Genomic DNA, 18748 nt, shown 5'->3' with positions numbered 1-18748 from the left:
GGGGGGGCAGGAGCTCCAACAAGCCGTTTAGGACAGAGAGTGAATGCACATACTATACAGAGATGCTGTATGAGAAACCAATGTGAGTTTGGAACATTGAACAATGTAAATCTATTCTAGTAGACCTCAACAATGGAATTATGATCAGTAGAAATGGCCATGACATGGGACCTTTAAGTACAGTTCTTGAGTAAATGTACTTAAGTACTTCCCACCTCTGCATTTTACGAACAGTAGTGCATGATGGGCCTTACCACTGACTTCAGAGATCGCGTTAACAAGGTTTTTTGGCCAATTATTTTTTATTTTTTATTATAAATGTAAACGCCTTACATAAAAGTAATCAGGAAAGTTTCTCTCAAGCACTTTAAATCAAACCCTGGATATGTTCATGTTGTTGTTATCATCAGGTAAAAGATAAGATATACTTTGTTAATCTCAAATTGGGAAATGTTTTAATTAGGGCTGTCAGTCGATTAAAATAGTTAATCACGATTAATCGCAAATTAATCGCACATTTTTGATCTGTTCTAAATGTACCTTAGAGGAATATTTTTCAAGTTTTTAATACTCTTATCAACATATGAGTGGACAAATATGCTTTATGCAAATGTTTATTATCATTTGAACAATGACAAATATTCTCATGAATACTAAACACAACAACTTCTGAACATTACAAATATTCGCCTCAATTCAACCTGGAACCTCTCTCATACAATAATACAATACAAAGTGTGTGTGTGTGTGTGTGTGTGTGTGTGTGTGTGTGTGTGTGTGTGTGTGTGTGTGTGTGTGTGTGTGTGTGTGTGTGTGTGTGTGTGTGTGTGTGTGTGTGTGTGTGTGTGTGTGTGTGTGTGTGTGGTGTGTGTGTGTGTGTGTGTGTGTGTGTGTGTGTGTGTGTGTGTGTGTGTGTGTGTGTGTGTGTGTGTGTGTGTGTGTGTGTGTGTGTGTGTGTGTGTGTGTGTGTGTGTGTGTGTGTGTGTGTTGTGTGTGTGTGTGTGTGTGTGTGTGTGTGTGTGTGTGTGTGTGATGGATTGTTGGAGCTATGTGCAACTCAAGGCATATGCTCGAACCGGAGCTGCCTGGACGCTGCAATCATGTTGCGCACTACCCGTGCTGAGTGTGCTGACTTCTCGTACAATGTCCCACTGTCTGGCTTCCTGCATAAAGTCAAGTGCTCGGCGCAGTTGTGGCGAAATGTCGCTCCTCTGTTTTCATTTAAACAGCTCCTTATATCCGTTAGCGCAGCTAGCTAGCACCAGATGCTAACAACAACAATGCACGTAAGGTCTCTCTCTCGCTCGCTCGGGCCACACATACACACACCCTCCCGGTCCTCCCAACAGCCAGTCGGTGCCTGCCGGTGAGCGTGGAAGTGTGGTCTGCCACAAGCGGGCGGCAGGAGCGGGGCTGTCAGCATCAGCTTGTAGATGGTATTTTAAACTCGAAAATAAATACACATGCGTTAATCGCGTTAAAATAATTAGTGGCGTTAATTTTTTTTTAACGCGTTAACTTGACAGCCCTAGTTTTAATATATAGGTATATAGTACACTGGTGTTGATCCCAAAGTGTTTTGTTGGTGTAGAAAGTTCCCTGTGAGTCTGGAGAACAGTCATGTGATCGAGCGGGACCAGATCTTTGTGAGCGTCATCGAGCGCGGCCCGGATGGAGAGCAGCTCAGCTCAGCGTTTGCTAGAAGGTTCGTATTCTACAGATAGGCCTCATACTTTAGTGATTTAAAACAAGTCCCATCAACAACCACAGCTGCAAAACTATTTTTGTTTGTATTTTTTTTACGAGTGTGTCTGCCAAGATACAAGTCATTTTAAAGTTTGATATTTATTAGAATAGAAGTCAACCATTCATGTCTTCTCTTTCCTTTTGGTTTGTTTCCCATTCTGAACCTTTATTTCTTAACTTTTACATAACATAATTCATCTCTTCATACACCGACAATATCTTATGTCTACAATAAACAGTATTTCATTTTACTGTACAATATTTAATTTTACATTCTGTTCTTGTATATCTCAAGGCTCAAGGCTTTTATTTGTCATACGTACATAGCTACAGTGTAGTTATGTCGATGAAAATCTTTGGTCACAGGCTCCTCCAACAGTACAAGTAAATACAAAAAGAAAAATAGTGCAATAGGAGTCTATATACAAGTGATTGGAATATGATAAATTAGATCAATAATTTCTAAGTTGCAGTCAGATGACTGTTATGGATGTTGTTTCAAAAGTTCAGGTGTTTAACAGTCTTATGGCCTGTAGGATGAAACTGTCCCTGAGTCTGATGGTTTCAGCCAGTCAGGATCCTCTCTATGGTGCACCTGTAGAAGGTGAGGATCCTCTCTATGGAGCACCTGTAGAAGGTCAGGATGCTCTCTATGGAGCACCTGTAGAAGGTGAGGATCCTCTCTATGGAGCACCTGTAGAAGGTCAGGATCCTCTCTATGGAGCACCTGTAGAAGGTCAGGATCCTCTCTATGGAGCACCTGTAGAAGGTCAGGATGCTCTCTATGGTGCACCTGTAGAAGGTCAGGATGCTCTCTATGGAGCACCTGTAGAAAGTCAGGATGCTCTCTATGGAGCACCTGTAGAAGGTCAGGATGCTCTCTATGGTGCACCTGTAGAAGGTCAGGATCCTCTCTATGGAGCACCTGTAGAAGGTCAGGATCCTCTCTATGGAGCACCTGTAGAAGGTCAGGATGCTCTCTATGGTGCACCTGTAGAAGGTCAGGATCCTCTCTATGGTGCACCTGTAGAAGGTCAGGATCCTCTCTATGGAGCACCTGTAGAAGGTCAGGATCCTCTCTATGGTGCACCTGTAGAAGGTCAGGATCCTCTCTATGGAGCACCTGTAGAAGGTCAGGATCCTCTCTATGGTACACCTGTAGAAGGTCAGGATCCTCTCTATGGTGCACCTGTAGAAGGTCAGGATCCTCTCTATGGTGCACCTGTAGAAGGTCAGGATCCTCTCTATGGTGCACCTGTAGAAGGTCAGGATCCTCTCTATGGAGCACCTGTAGAAAGTCAGGATGCTCTCTATGGAGCACCTGTAGAAGGTCAGGATGCTCTCTATGGTGCACCTGTAGAAGGTCAGGATCCTCTCTATGGAGCACCTGTAGAAGGTCAGGATGCTCTCTATGGTGCACCTGTAGAAGGTCAGGATCCTCTCTATGGTGCACCTGTAGAAGGTCAGGATCCTCTCTATGGAGCACCTGTAGAAGGTCAGGATCCTCTCTATGGTGCACCTGTAGAAGGTCAGGATCCTCTCTATGGTGCACCTGTAGAAGGTCAGGATGCTCTCTATGGTGCACCTGTAGAAGGTCAGGATGCTCTCTATGGTGCACCTGTAGAAGGTCAGGATCCTCTCTATGGTGCACCTGTAGAAGGTCAGGATGCTCTCTATGGTGCACCTGTAGAAGGTCAGGATCCTCTCTATGGAGCACCTGTAGAAGGTCAGGATCCTCTCTATGGTGCACCTGTAGAAGGTCAGGATCCTCTCTATGGTGCACCTGTAGAAGGTCAGGATGCTCTCTATGGAGCACCTGTAGAAGGTCAGGATCCTCTCTATGGAGCACCTGTAGAAGGTCAGGATGCTCTCTATGGTGCACCTGTAGAAGGTCAGGATCCTCTCTATGGTGCACCTGTAGAAGGTCAGGATGCTCTCTATGGTGCACCTGTAGAAGGTCAGGATCCTCTCTATGGTGCACCTGTAGAAGGTCAGGATGCTCTCTATGGAGCACCTGTAGAAGGTCAGGATCCTCTCTATGGTGCACCTGTAGAAGGTCAGGATGCTCTCTATGGTGCACCTGTAGAAGGTCAGGATCCTCTCTATGGAGCACCTGTAGAAGGTCAGGATGCTCTCTATGGTGCACCTGTAGAAGGTCAGGATCCTCTCTATGGTGCACCTGTAGAAGGTCAGGATCCTCTCTATGGTGCACCTGTAGAAGGTCAGGATGCACTCTATGGTGCACCTGTAGAAGGTCAGGATGCTCTCTATGGTGCACCTGTAGAAGGTCAGGATGCTCTCTATGGTGCACCTGTAGAAGGTCAGGATCCTCTCTATGGTGCACCTGTAGAAGGTCAGGATCCTCTCTATGGTGCACCTGTAGAAGGTCAGGATGCTCTCTATGGTGCACCTGTAGAAGGTCAGGATCCTCTCTATGGTGCACCTGTAGAAGGTCAGGATCCTCTCTATGGTGCACCTTTAGAAGGTCAGGATCCTCTCTATGGTGCACCTGTAGAAGGTCAGGATGCTCTCTATGGTGCACCTGTAGAAGGTCAGGATGCTCTCTATGGAGCACCTGTAGAAGGTCAGGATCCTCTCTATGGTGCACCTGTAGAAGGTCAGGATGCTCTCTATGGAGCACATGTAGAAGGTCAGGATCCTCTCTATGGTGCACCTGTAGAAGGTAAGGATGCTCTCTATGGAGCACCTGTAGAAGGTCAGGATCCTCTCTATGGTGCACCTGTAGAAGGTCAGGATCCTCTCTATGGTGCACCTGTAGAAGGTCAGGATGCTCTCTATGGTGCACCTGTAGAAGGTCAGGATGCTCTCTATGGTGCACCTGTAGAAGGTCAGGATCCTCTCTATGGTGCACCTGTAGAAGGTCAGGATCCTCTCTATGGTGCACCTGTAGAAGGTCAGGATCCTCTCTATGGAGCACCTGTAGAAGGTCAGGATCCTCTCTATGGTGCACCTGTAGAAGGTCAGGATCCTCTCTATGGTGCACCTGTAGAAGGTCAGGATCCTCTCTATGGAGCACCTGTAGAAGGTCAGGAATCCTCTCTATGGAGCACCTGTAGAAGGTCAGGATGCTCTCTATGGTGCACCTGTAGAAGGTCAGGATCCTCTCTATGGTGCACCTGTAGAAGGTCAGGATGCTCTCTATGGAGCACCTGTAGAAGGTCAGGATCCTCTCTATGGTGCACCTGTAGAAGGTCAGGATCCTCTCTATGGTGCACCTGTAGAAGGTCAGGATGCTCTCTATGGTGCACCTGTAGAAGGTCAGGATCCTCTCTATGGAGCACCTGTAGAAGGTCAGGATGCTCTCTATGGTGCACCTGTAGAAGGTCAGGATCCTCTCTATGGTGCACCTGTAGAAAGTCAGGATCCTCTCTATGGTGCACCTGTAGAAGGTCAGGATGCACTCTATGGTGCACCTGTAGAAGGTCAGGATCCTCTCTATGGAGCACCTGTAGAAGGTCAGGATGCTCTCTATGGTGCACCTGTAGAAGGTCAGGATCCTCTCTATGGTGCACCTGTAGAAGGTCAGGATCCTCTCTATGGTGCACCTGTAGAAGGTCAGGATGCTCTCTATGGTGCACCTGTAGAAGGTCAGGATCCTCTCTATGGTGCACCTGTAGAAGGTCAGGATCCTCTCTATGGTGCACCTGTAGAAGGTCAGGATCCTCTCTATGGAGCACCTGTAGAAGGTCAGGATCCTCTCTATGGAGCACCTGTAGAAGGTCAGGATGCTCTCTATGGTGCACCTGTAGAAGGTCAGGATCCTCTCTATGGTGCACCTGTAGAAGGTCAGGATCCTCTCTATGGAGCACCTGTAGAAGGTCAGGATCCTCTCTATGGTGCACCTGTAGAAGGTCAGGATCCTCTCTATGGTGCACCTGTAGAAGGTCAGGATGCTCTCTATGGTGCACCTGTAGAAGGTCAGGATGCTCTCTATGGTGCACCTGTAGAAGGTCAGGATCCTCTCTATGGTGCACCTGTAGAAGGTCAGGATCCTCTCTATGGTGCACCTGTAGAAGGTCAGGATCCTCTCTATGGAGCACCTGTAGAAGGTCAGGATCCTCTCTATGGAGCACCTGTAGAAGGTCAGGATGCTCTCTATGGTGCACCTGTAGAAGGTCAGGATCCTCTCTATGGTGCACCTGTAGAAGGTCAGGATGCTCTCTATGGAGCACCTGTAGAAGGTCAGGATCCTCTCTATGGTGCACCTGTAGAAGGTCAGGATCCTCTCTATGGTGCACCTGTAGAAGGTCAGGATGCTCTCTATGGTGCACCTGTAGAAGGTCAGGATCCTCTCTATGGAGCACCTGTAGAAGGTCAGGATGCTCTCTATGGTGCACCTGTAGAAGGTCAGGATCCTCTCTATGGTGCACCTGTAGAAAGTCAGGATCCTCTCTATGGTGCACCTGTAGAAGGGTCAGGATGCACTCTATGGTGCACCTGTATAAGGTCAGGATGCTCTCTATGGTGCACCTGTAGAAGGTCAGGATGCTCTCTATGGTGCACCTGTAGAAGGTCAGGATCCTCTCTATGGTGCACCTGTAGAAGGTCAGGATCCTCTCTATGGTGCACCTGTAGAAGGTCAGGATGCTCTCTATGGTGCACCTGTAGAAGGTCAGGATCCTCTCTATGGTGCACCTGTAGAAGGTCAGGATCCTCTCTATGGTGCACCTGTAGAAGGTCAGGATCCTCTCTATGGTGCACCTGTAGAAGGTCAGGATCCTCTCTATGGTGCACCTGTAGAAGGTCAGGATCCTCTCTATGGTGCACCTGTAGAAGGTCAGGATCCTCTCTATGGAGCACCTGTAGAAGGTCAGGATCCTCTCTATGGTGCACCTGTAGAAGGTCAGGATGCTCTCTATGGTGCACCTGTAGAAGGTCAGGATGCTCTCTATGGTGCACCTGTAGAAGGTAAGGATGCTCTCTATGGAGCACATGTAGAAGGTCAGGATCCTCTCTATGGTGCACCTGTAGAAGGTAAGGATGCTCTCTATGGTGCACCTGTAGAAGGTCAGGATCCTCTCTATGGTGCACCTGTAGAAGGTCAGGATCCTCTCTATGGTGCACCTGTAGAAGGTCAGGATGCTCTCTATGGAGCACCTGTAGAAGGTCAGGATCCTCTCTATGGTGCACCTGAAGAAGGTCAGGATGCTCTCTATGGAGCACCTGTAGAAGGTCAGGATCCTCTCTATGGTGCACCTGTAGAAGGTCAGGATGCTCTCTATGGTGCACCTGTAGAAGGTCAGGATCCTCTCTATGGTGCACCTGTAGAAGGTCAGGATGCTCTCTATGGTGCACCTGTAGAAGGTCAGGATGCTCTCTATGGTGCACCTGTAGAAGGTCAGGATCCTCTCTATGGTGCACCTGTGGAAGGTCAGGATCCACTCTATGGTGCACCTGTAGAAGGTCAGGATCCTCTATGGTGCACCTGTAGAAGGTCAGGATGCTCTCTATGGTGCACCTGTAGAAGGTCAGGATGCTCTCTATGGAGCACCTGTAGAAGGTCAGGATCCTCTCTAAGGTGCACCTGTAGAAGGTCAGGATCCTCTATGGTGCACCTGTAGAAGGTCAGGATCCTCTCTATGGAGCACCTGTAGAAGGTCAGGATGCTCTCTATGGTGCACCTGTAGAAAGTCAGGATGCTCTCTATGGTGCACCTGTAGAAGGTCAGGATCCTCTCTATGGTGCACCTGTAGAAGGTCAGGATGCTCTCTATGGAGCACCTGTAGAAGGTCAGGATGCTCTCTATGGAGCACCTGTAGAAGGTCAGGATGCTCTCTATGGAGCACCTGTAGAAGGTCAGGATGCTCTCTATGGAGCACCTGTAGAAGGTAAGGATCCTCTCTATGGTGCACCTGTAGAAGGTCAGGATGCTCTCTATGGAGCACCTGTAGAAGGTCAGGATCCTCTATGGTGCACCTGTAGAAGGTCAGGATGCTCTCTATGGTGCACCTGTAGAAGGTCAGGATGCTCTCTCTGGTGCACCTGTAGAAGGTCAGGATCCTCTCTATGGTGCACCTGTAGAAGGTCAGGATCCTCTCTATGGTGCACCTGTAGAAGGTCAGGATGCTCTCTCTGGTGCACCTGTAGAAGGTCAGGATCCTCTCTATGGTGCACCTGTAGAAGGTCAGGATCCTCTCTCTGGTGCACCTGTAGAAGGTCAGGATCCTCTCTATGGTGCACCTGTAGAAGGTAAGGATGCTCTCTATGGTGCACCTGTAGAAGGTCAGGATCCTCTCTATGGTGCACCTGTAGAAGGTCAGGATCCTCTATGGTGCACCTGTAGAAGGTCAGGATCCTCTCTATGGTGCACCTGTAGAAGGTCAGGATCCTCTCTATGGTGCACCTGTAGAAGGTCAGGATCCTCTATGGTGCACCTGTAGAAGGTCAGGATGCTCTCTCTGGTGCACCTGTAGAAGATCAGGATGCTCTCTATGGTGCACCTGTAGAAGGTCAGGATGCTCTCTATGGTGCACCTGTAGAAGGTCAGGATGCTCTCTATGGAGCACCTGTAGAAGGTCAGGATCCTCTCTATGGTGCACCTGTAGAAGGTCAGGATCCTCTCTATGGTGCACCTGTAGAAGGTCAGGATCCTCTATGGTGCACCTGTAGAAGGTCAGGATCCTCTATGGTGCACCTGTAGAAGGTCAGGATCCTCTATGGTGCACCTGTAGAAGGTCAGGATCCTCTATGGTGCACCTGTAGAAGGTCAGGATCCTCTATGGAGCACCTGTAGAAGGTCAGGATCCTCTCTATGGAGCACCTGTAGAAGGTCAGGATCCTCTCTATGGTGCACCTGTAGAAGGTCAGGATCCTCTATGGAGCACCTGTAGAAGGTCAGGATCCTCTCTATGGTGCACCTGTAGAAGGTCAGGATCCTCTATGGAGCACCTGTAGAAGGTCAGGATCCTCTCTATGGTGCACCTGTAGAAGGTCAGGATCCTCTATGGTGCACCTGTAGAAGGTCAGGATCCTCTATGGTGCACCTGTAGAAGGTCAGGATCCTCTATGGTGCACCTGTAGAAGGTCAGGATCCTCTATGGTGCACCTGTAGAAGGTCAGGATCCTCTATGGTGCACCTGTAGAAGGTCAGGATCCTCTATGGTGCACCTGTAGAAGGTCAGGATCCTCTATGGAGCACCTGTAGAAGGTCAGGATCCTCTATGGAGCACCTGTAGAAGGTCAGGATCCTCTATGGTGCACCTGTAGAAGGTCAGGATCCTCTATGGTGCACCTGTAGAAGGTCAGGATCCTCTCTATGGTGCACCTGTAGAAGGTCAGGATCCTCTATGGTGCACCTGTAGAAGGTCAGGATCCTCTATGGTGCACCTGTAGAAGGTCAGGATCCTCTATGGTGCACCTGTAGAAGGTCAGGATCCTCTATGGAGCACCTGTAGAAGGTCAGGATCCTCTCTATGGAGCTCCTGTAGAAGGTCAGGATCCTCTCTATGGTGCACCTGTAGAAGGTCAGGATCCTCTCTATGGTGCACCTGTAGAAGGTCAGGATCCTCTCTATGGTGCACCTGTAGAAGGTCAGGATGCTCTCTATGGAGCACCTGTAGAAGGTCAGGATCCTCTCTATGGTGCACCTGTAGAAGGTCATGATCCTCTCTATGGTGCACCTGTAGAAGGTCAGGATCCTCTATGGTGCACCTGTAGAATGAATGAAAAGGACTAAAATGTGGGTTGTGTGGGTTAACCCTTTTAAAGGATTTGCACACATCTGCCCTGACTAAAACAAAAGGGCAGGGCTCCTGGTCCTCCTGTGTCTCTACAGCCTGGCTGCTCTCAAATCCTGCAAAAAAAAACTGTTCAGCTCATCTGGGAGAGATGCGCACGCAGACACTCCCGCAGCACCCCCCGCTGCTCCTTTGTAGTCTGTCATTGTTCTTAGTCCCGCCCACATGTTCTGGGTGTTACAGCCTTTGAAGTCAGACTCCACCTTGTCTCTGTACTGTCTCTTTGCGCTGTTGATTGCTCTACGGATATCATTTCCTGTACTCCTCCAAATCTCCAGCTCTGTGCGCGATGGTGCGTGCTTCCAGTTTGCCACGCACCTCGCCGTTTATCCAGGGCTTTTGATTTGGGAATGTTCGTACAGAAACCTTCGGTACCACGTCATCGATGCATTTCCCAATGTAGCAGATGACCGTGTGTGTGTTGCTGTTATTGTCCTCAAACACACTCCACTCCGTAGATTCGAAGCAGTGCTGCAGAGCTGAGTCTGACTCCTCACTCCATCACTGTACAGTCCGTGTCACCGGTCTGTCCCGTTTAAGTTTCTGCTTGTAAGCAGCAGCAGCAGCAGCAGCAGAGAGATGTGGTCTGATTTGTCGAAGGGAGGGCGAGGGAGAGCCTTATATCCATGTCGACAAGGGGAATAAACATGGTCCAGTGTATTTCCGCCACGCGTCGGGCAGCTGATGTGTTGAAAGTATCGCGGCAGAACTTTCTTCATATTGGCGGTGTTAAAATCCCCGGCCACAACCAACGCCGCCTCTGGTCGTGAAGTCTCCGTCCTGTCAATCACTCCAAACAGCTCGCCCAGTGCTGTGTTGTTGTCAGGGTAGCGGAATGTACACAGCTGTAATCACAACGGATGAAAATTCTCTTGGCAAATGAAAAGCCCGGCATGTGATCATGAGGTGCTCTAAATGAGGGGAACAGTCCGAAATAAATAATCTCCACATCTGTGCACCAGTCATTGTTAATCATGACACACACACCACCTCCCTTGCTTCTCTCTGAATTAGCAGTCCGATCCTGGCGAAATATAGAGAAGCCGTCAGGAACAATGGCGGAGTTGAGCCAAGTCTCCGTGAAAATGAACATGTTACAGTTCTTAATGTCCCGTTGAAAAGCAATCCTGCTTCTGAGTTCATCTAGCTTATTTTCCATCGATTGAACATTAGCCAGAAGAATACTCGGAAGAGGGGGTCGGTTTTCACGTTTCCTCAGCCTTGCTAGCAGCCCGGCCCGGGACCCTCGCTTTGTCTTCCTCCTGCGCCTCTCAGGTAGGACAGCAGCAGGCAGCCATGGCGGGTCTCCATATCTTATTCTATTTACATGTGTATGGACTCCTGCATGTACTTGGTCACTTACAACACTCTCTGCATGATTTGGCTTATTGTCATTGTTTACTCACATGTATGTAGTTTACTTTATCTTCACCTGCATTACTTGCACATTGGTGCAACCTGCACTATTCTACTCTTCTTGCACTATTTTAATCATCTTTTACAATTTGTTTTATGTCATATTATGTTGCATTGTTGGAGGAGCTCTGGACTTAAAGGAGACCTATCATGCTATATTTAAATGATATAGTGTATGACCATACCTATATAAGGTATATTTATACATTTTATTTTTCAAAATACCAAACAGATCATTTTTTAGCCATGCCTCGTTTCGCTCATTTTCGCTCTTTTCCAAGCCTGTCTTTGAAAATTCTGAGCAGCAGCTGACCACGCCCCCTGCAGAAGAGGGGGGCATGAGCCGGTGAGAGTCACGTTAACATGCTTGCTGTGATTACGAGTGTGGAATAAACATGTCATCTCAGAGCAATGCATGTGTTCAAGCGTATTATCAATTTGATCCAGAGACTGACCCTGAAGCAGCGGAGGTTTTGGTGGAGGTGGAAACATCTCGGTTGCAGCAGGACGTTTCTGAATGGTTAGTTGACAAGCTGTTGTTCCTATTTATTTTACTCTGTTACGATGCTTGCTACTTATTCCGTTCATATTTTGGCTAATTAGCAAGAATGCTATGTGTACAGTTTATAACTTAGAGCTTGTAACGCAAAAACAGCGATACATATATATATTTATAAAGGGAGACATTCATATTTTCAGCATATATACAATGGCCTCATTGCGTTTATTAATAGTTTACAGTCCTTTTCTTCCAACATCGTGCAACAACCGTTGGAAAGTTCAATAACTTAGGGTGATAAAAAGTATAACTCCAACAACACCTCAGTTGTCAGCAGTGTGTGTAGTTTCATGTGTTTTTAAAAGCTCAGTTATTGACTTCTTTCTACAGGTGTACATGTGCAAATTGCGCCACGATGCCTTCTGAACGGAGAATGTGTGCTGCATGGAGATACCACAGGTAACATTTTTGATAGCTTCACTAAGTTGTCTGTTTAGAGAATACATTTTTAACATGTCATTCAATATATCTTTATCACACTAGGTGTCAAGACGGATTCAGGAACTTGAGGACTCTATAACCTGTATGGTGGACCATCCTGGATTAGAGCCTGTGTGCCTGAATGTGTTCTCCCTGCAGAATGCATTGAATATTTACAGAGCTGAACATGGTGGACTACAGTTGAGGCAAATAGAGCAGTGAGTGGTTTGTTTCTTTTGACTGAAATTGTAAAACGAATGCTAATATTGTTCATGGAAATAAATACTGGTGTATATGGCTTTATGCAATCTTTCATTGTACATGTACTATTATATATATATATATTATTACACAGCAATGGCATAACACACCCATGTGTACGACAAAAAAAGTCCACACACAACCTTATGCTTTTGAAATCAGAATATTCTTTACCCATCCAAACATGAATAATCACGACACATTTGATATCAACTCTGAACTTTATTGTCAAAATGAACGGTTCTTTGAACCCATAAAAAAAAAAACGAAATGTACTTGTATTTTGTATAAATTACACTAAATATTTTTTTTAATGATTTCAGGCGTCACAGGTATCTAGCCTACAGAAGCTTTGTGAGCTGGTGCTGGGGCTTCCTTGGACGCAGGATCAGAGTGGTGATTCCGGTCTGCGTTGTCCTCAAGGAGGCAGGAGTTTCCTGATCCGCAAAATGTCGATGTTGGGTTCAGACAGCAGCCAAATTGAACCGTGTAGCATACCCGGCGATGACCTCGTCCCTGTCAGGTCGCTCATAATGGTGCAGGGTCCACAAAGACTTGGTCGAAGATGAGGTCCATCAAGTTGGCCACGTAGCCTGTGCAATGTTAAAAAAAAGCACAACAAAAAATGTGGTTTAGATTAGTATATGCATGTAAAAAACTGAAAGTTCTTTCTAATTTTATATTTGTAAATAGTTGTATAATAAATATTTTAAACACTTACGGAATGTGGGGTCAGTCTTTACTGGTTTTGCTCTGCATTCTCCCTTCCTGGCCTTTGGGAACTGCAGTTTATACAGAGGGTTTCCAGGGGATGTAGTGGCTTGTGCACGCTCAGCGTTTTCATTGTAGTGCAGGGCTGCCAGGTACAGTCTTTCATTTCCGCCATGAGAAAAAAAAAATGTAAATAATAGCAAAGGATGTACAAATTGTCACTAATTAGTAAGTATGTGAGGTGCTGGCCTGTAAAGAAGAAAACATAGTTAGAACAAAATCATCTCAATTTAGTATTCAGGATGAGAAAATACTATTTGGATAAATATCGTCTGAAATCCCAAAAGATGGGGCTTAAAACTCTCTATTTAGCAAAGCTCTTTGCTTAGCCTTTTCCAATCTGAGTTAGTTTTGAACCGTAACGTGCATGCTGTGTTTCTGACTCAATACAGATGATGTGTTGGAGAGGGGCTGAGCTCAGTAGACTGACTGTAATGAGTGCTAGCCACTAATTAGCCTGTTGCTAGGTAAGGCCTTGTCAACAACAACATACCAACGGGGCTTTAGCTCCGTTTTACTCGTGGTGTGTGTCCCCCCTCGCATACATACACACAGTGTTGTATCCTCACACACCCCCATTTATATTCATGTGCGCAAACAAGTAAACACACAAAAGCTTTTACATATAACGCTGCAAAAAAACGGCATGTCTCATTAGCGTAGCTTAGCTTACAGATCTGATCGTTCTTAGAGACTACAATCACAAAAGCTTTTACATATAACGCTGCAAAAAAACGGCACTTACCTACAGAAGATTACGTTTGTTATTATAACTTACTCAATATGATTTTAGAGGATACAAAATACTAATAAATAGGAGAATAAATACTTGTGTTATCGGCTAGGGCGTGGCTTTACAGCCTTCACACAGATCGCCATTACGGCAGTATGTCTGAACATGTTAGCAAATGCCTGATAATTAAAATAAAAGACAAAGCAAAGACTGCGGAGCGTACAATATAAAATGTTACAAAAACATATAAACACCTAACCGATTACTATTTGGGTTTGAGGCGACATTGATACGGTGAAGCTACATGCTACATGCTACATACTACAAGCTAGAGATAGCTTTATCAGGAAAAACACCGCTAAATAAAAACTTACAGCTTCAAAATTGGATGTGTCCTCACTGGCCTGCTCCCGGATGGTTGGTATTGATCCCGGCAATGCACGTGGCCGTGGCTCATTCCCCTGATAGGTGGAGAGTTGACCAATAAGCGGAGCACGTCTCTTTGTGACGTAGGAAAGTGTTGAAATCTGGATCCGTTTTTTTCAGATCCGTTTCAGCCACTTTTTTAGAGATTTGGCGAAGGAGGAAAATAGAGAAGGTTGTGTTTTCTGACACTTGGTGAGTTCCCTGGAACACCGGGGACACATATTCATGTATAAAAGACGTCCAAAGGTGCATTTTGCATGATAGGTCCCCTTTAAGCTTTTCAATGCATATCTACACTGTAGCTGTGCATATGACAATAAAGCCCTTGAATCTTGAATCTGACACAAGATCCAGTTTTTATTCCTGTAGCTCCTGTGATTAATTTTACTCCAGATAATTGACTTTCTTGTTGGAACAATGTGACCTAAATAAAATGAATTCTTTTTTATTCCGTGACAGATTTATTCCTGAAAACATGTCATCTTTAGGCAAAACAGTTGGTAAGATTAAGCACTATAGGCAACATTTATTAAGCACCATCCTTGTTTGCATGTCTTTAAACGGTACATATTATTTAAAAAGAAATAATAGCAATCCCATCATTTGTATTTGTGCCCGTAGTATGGGATTCCTCATCCTCACATGATGTGTTCTCTCCTCAGCTAACCTGAGCCGAGTGGTTCCTCATGGCCTCCTGGTGTTCTTTCCATCCTTCTCTGTGATGGAAAAAACCCTGGACTTCTGGAGAGTACGTGGGAATTCAGAACATCCTCTCACTGTTATTATATTTGTGTTTTTAATTGTTAGAGCTGAAATGAGTGTTTCCTTGTGAGATCATGTTCAGTGTGTGTGCCCCCCCAGGCTAACGGACATGCAGATCGCATTGAGACTGTAAAGCCCATGTTTGTTGAACCTAGAGGAAAGGGCACCTTTAATGAGGTGAGTGTGCTTTATTGAAATATTCAGAGGAGTATTTCTAGGGTTCCTCAAAGAAACCTTGAAGAAGCAGCAACTTCTCCTGAGCTGGTCCTGACAGATTTCTTTACAGGTCTGTCAGTTTGAGGGCTGATCTCTTCTCTCCTACTATTCTCAGGTTATGGACGGATATTACAACAAAGTCAATGATCCATCATCCAAAGGGGGAAGCTTTTTCGCTGTGTGCCGAGGAAAGGTGAGGCCAATGAGTCCGGAGAGCTGGAAAAATTCTGAAATGATTTGAAAAATCCAGTTTATCATTTTAGTCTTCTAAAGGTCAGACATCACATTATTCATAAAATGCAGTGTATATTGACATAAATGTACCATGGTCTTCTACAAACTTTAAAATCGTAACCTATGGTTAATGACAATAAATCCGCTTTAATAATAAACACTAGTCCTTTCATTTCTGAAAGGAATATGTCAGGCACAGATTCCTATATATTGACATGGATTTATAGAGTAATTTTCATCATATCACATATAGTAAGTATACACAAACACTTCCCTCTCACACCTATGACCAGGTGCCAACAGGCCACATGTGGGACAAAGAGTATGTTTGTGAGGGACAATGTAGGACATGTTACTGCGATGCACAGGACTGTTTGCACAAACAATGCAAGTGAAAGACTTACATTTATCTGGTTTGAATGGAGTTTTTTGCAATATGTGAGTTGAATTACATTGTGTTCACCTGCATGTGTGATTGAAAAAAACGTCATTAAAAACTCTCTGGGAATCGCCCTCCAATAGTTGAATATATTTCCAAAATGTGTTGATTGATTGACATCACAGCTAATGGTGCGTTGCCCTCTGTTGCTTTCTAAACAGCCACTGGATAAATACCCTGTTCGCCAGCTCATGGAGTCCTGTTGTGAACCTGGACATGTTGAGGACCCTAAAGTGTTATGATAGAAATGTATAGTAGGGTCCCCACTCCCCAGCACATAGAAACTGCCGGATGCTAACCTGAATTTGTTGGGCAATTGGCATAATTTGTGGATATTATGCTATAATTAGCATTTTAGTTTATGTCGCCAATAGTAAAACAAATATTTGAATGATTTGGACAGTTTTAGAGTGGTTCTGTTGTTATTAAGGATGCTGAATCCATTCAAGGTCAACAACAACATTTCTGGGTTCACAGTGCTGGCAGTGAGACTAAAAAGCCAAGTTTTAAAAGGGCAACTGTCAATCAAATTAGGGACATTGTCTCAATTTGTGGGATATGGGGGAATTGATAAAATGCTGTGCAGTCCAGCACAAAGCAGGACACCTGGTCACCCTACGCACACCATGTCTGTAAATGTGTTCCTGTGCCAGGCGAGTGAGGGTCTGGATTTTGCAGACACCTTTGGTCGGGGTGTGGTCATCACTGGCCTTCCTTTCCCCCCGAGGATGGACCCTCGAGTCGTCCTGAAGATGCAGTTCCTGGATGAGATGTGTCGGAAGAAAGCTCCTGGGGTGAAGGTGAGTGTTAGAAAAATATTACTCGTCACCGGCTTGAATTTCAATATTAGGATACATGCATTTATTATCCTTGCAAGAATGGAAGTAGTCATCACATACAGAGGTTGCATGGGACAAATAGTTCCCAGAACAGTGTCCTTCACATGCTTTTATACAAGAGAGTGTTACAGTCACAAGATGCAGAAATACCGGTTCAAAGCAGTATACACCAGAGCCTGTTTTAGATATTGTAACTACGCAAGGAATGAAACTTGAAGTGGTTACCTGTTACAAATACCTAGGTATCTGGCTTGATGATTGTCTCTCTTTTAAACGTCATGTCAATAACCTGCTTAAAAAGCTGAGGGTTAGGCTAGGTTTCTTCTACAGGAACAAGTCCTGTTTCTCGCTTGAGGCCAGGAAAAGGCTCTGTGACCTTTTTACCTGTGCTGGACTATGGTGATTTGATGTATATGAATGCACCTGCCAATTGCCTGGTCAAGTTAGATGCTGCGTATCACAGTGCACTAAGATGTGTTACTAACTGTAAAGCATTAACCCATCACTGTACCCTGTATGCAAGGGCTGGTTTGCTTTCACTAACTGTACGGAGGCTCAGTCACTGGTACATTTTTATATACAAAGCCATGTTAGGGAAACTTCCATCTTATATCTGCTCCCTGATCTCACGGAAAAGTGTAAGTGGCTACTGCCTGAGATCGAATGCTGTGGTTTTATTAAATGTGCCAACTGCTAGGACTGTCTTAGGGAAGACAGCTTTTAGATGCGCAGCTCCTCTGTCTTGGAATAGTCTGTAAATTAAATGGAAACTGAGCAATCTGGTGCCACTAAATGTTTTTAAAGCTCGGTTGGATGCTACTCAATCGGAAGCTGTTGGTACCTGTTTATGTGGATAATTATGTAAATGATGCTGTATGATGTCCTTTTGTTGTTCTATTTATGTTTTTATGTTTCATGTGAAACTACTTGAGCAGGTCTCCCTTGAAAAAGAGATCAATGATCTCAATGGGATTCACCTGGGTAAATAAAGGTTTGAATGAAATGAAATACAATGTGTAGTTCAGATTAGCTAAGGCCCACGTAAGCAATAAACATGACAGTCATTATGCATACTGTATCTCCATAGAGGCTGAATCATCATGTTAATCGCATAGCTATCATATGCCTCAAACAGTCCTGATGCTCTTCTAGGTGATCACACATCCTGTCATGTTCACAGCTACAGTTGGGATACCTTTGTTATCATGTTACTCTCATATTAGAAGAGTGCATTGAGTTTCACTGAAGTGTGTGTGTGTGTGTGTGTGTGTGTGTGTGTGTGTGTGTGTGTGTGTGTGTGTGTGTGTGTGTGTGTGTGTGTGTGTGTGTGTGTGTGTGTGTGTGTGTGTGTGTGTGTGTGTGTGTGTGTGTGTGTGTGTGTGTGTGTGTGTGTGTGTGTGTGTGTGTGTGTGTGTGTGTGTGTGTGTGTGTGTGTGTGTGTGTGTGTGTGTGTGTGTGTGTGTGTGTGTGTGTGTGTGTGTGTGTGTGTGTGTGTGTGTGTCAGTACCTGTCTGGGCAGGAGTGGTACAGCCAGCAGGCTTTCAGAGCTGTGAACCAGGCCATTGGCAGAGTCATTCGCCACAAGGACGACTACGGAGCCATCCTGCTGTGTGATCAGAGGTCAGACACACATCACTTAACACAGCCGATCTGTACACCTAAAACATTCATTTAGTTGATTGATCAAAAGAAAAAGAAATCTGCAGATCAAGAAATATTTTGTAAAAATGCCAAACATTAACTAGTTTGCCCTTTTCAGTTGTGATGGTTTCCTGCTTTCCCTGGACACTACATATGTTGGTTTTCCGCTGTTGGTCAGACCCTAACCCAAACACAGGGTCAACAATTCAGCCACAGTTTTTAAAATAATAATTGCCTAAGATCACCAATTTCCTGACCTGAGTTTTAAATATTTGGCATGGCAGGCGCTGTCTAGTAATTGGATATATATTGAATTATAGTGGACACTAGGAGGCCAGACAGCAGATATATCCGCTGTCTGAAGTCCATCTGTGCAGCTGCCAGATCCACAGAGTCCTGCGGTCTCATACATTATTCATGCTACAGTACTATGATAGCTTGCACATCTTCCGGCGCAAACTGAAAACTCATCTCTTTCGACTCCACTTCGAGCGTTAGAACTATTAACGAAGCACTTTTATACTAATA

At 45.3% G+C, this 18748-nt stretch overlaps 1 protein-coding gene and 1 long non-coding RNA gene across 6 annotated transcripts in view; one reads left to right on the top strand and one right to left on the bottom strand.

Annotated features, from left to right (window-relative positions):
• Positions 1-18748, top strand: part of rtel1 (regulator of telomere elongation helicase 1) — a 53167-nt gene that overhangs the window by 17689 nt on the left and 16730 nt on the right. For all 5 annotated transcript variants that reach the window (XM_034213007.1, XM_034213006.1, XM_034213005.1 and 2 more), the window contains 7 exons: positions 1592-1705; positions 14549-14589; positions 14752-14837; positions 14951-15028; positions 15183-15260; positions 16394-16540; positions 18084-18199. In XM_034213007.1, coding sequence (XP_034068898.1) covers positions 1592-1705; positions 14549-14589; positions 14752-14837; positions 14951-15028; positions 15183-15260; positions 16394-16540; positions 18084-18199 — 660 coding nt within the window. The remainder of the gene's footprint in view (positions 1-1591; positions 1706-14548; positions 14590-14751; positions 14838-14950; positions 15029-15182; positions 15261-16393; positions 16541-18083; positions 18200-18748) is intronic.
• Positions 14995-18185, bottom strand: LOC117544175. The gene is made up of 3 exons (XR_004568655.1): positions 18087-18185; positions 16423-16529; positions 14995-15294 (listed from the first exon to the last, which is right to left on the bottom strand). It is a non-coding gene; the product is annotated as an uncharacterized LOC117544175 (long non-coding RNA).

This window comes from Gymnodraco acuticeps, unplaced genomic scaffold, assembly GCF_902827175.1.
Source record: "Gymnodraco acuticeps unplaced genomic scaffold, fGymAcu1.1, whole genome shotgun sequence".
NCBI lineage: Eukaryota > Metazoa > Chordata > Actinopteri > Perciformes > Bathydraconidae > Gymnodraco > Gymnodraco acuticeps.
This window is presented reverse-complemented; position numbering and strand designations above follow the sequence as displayed.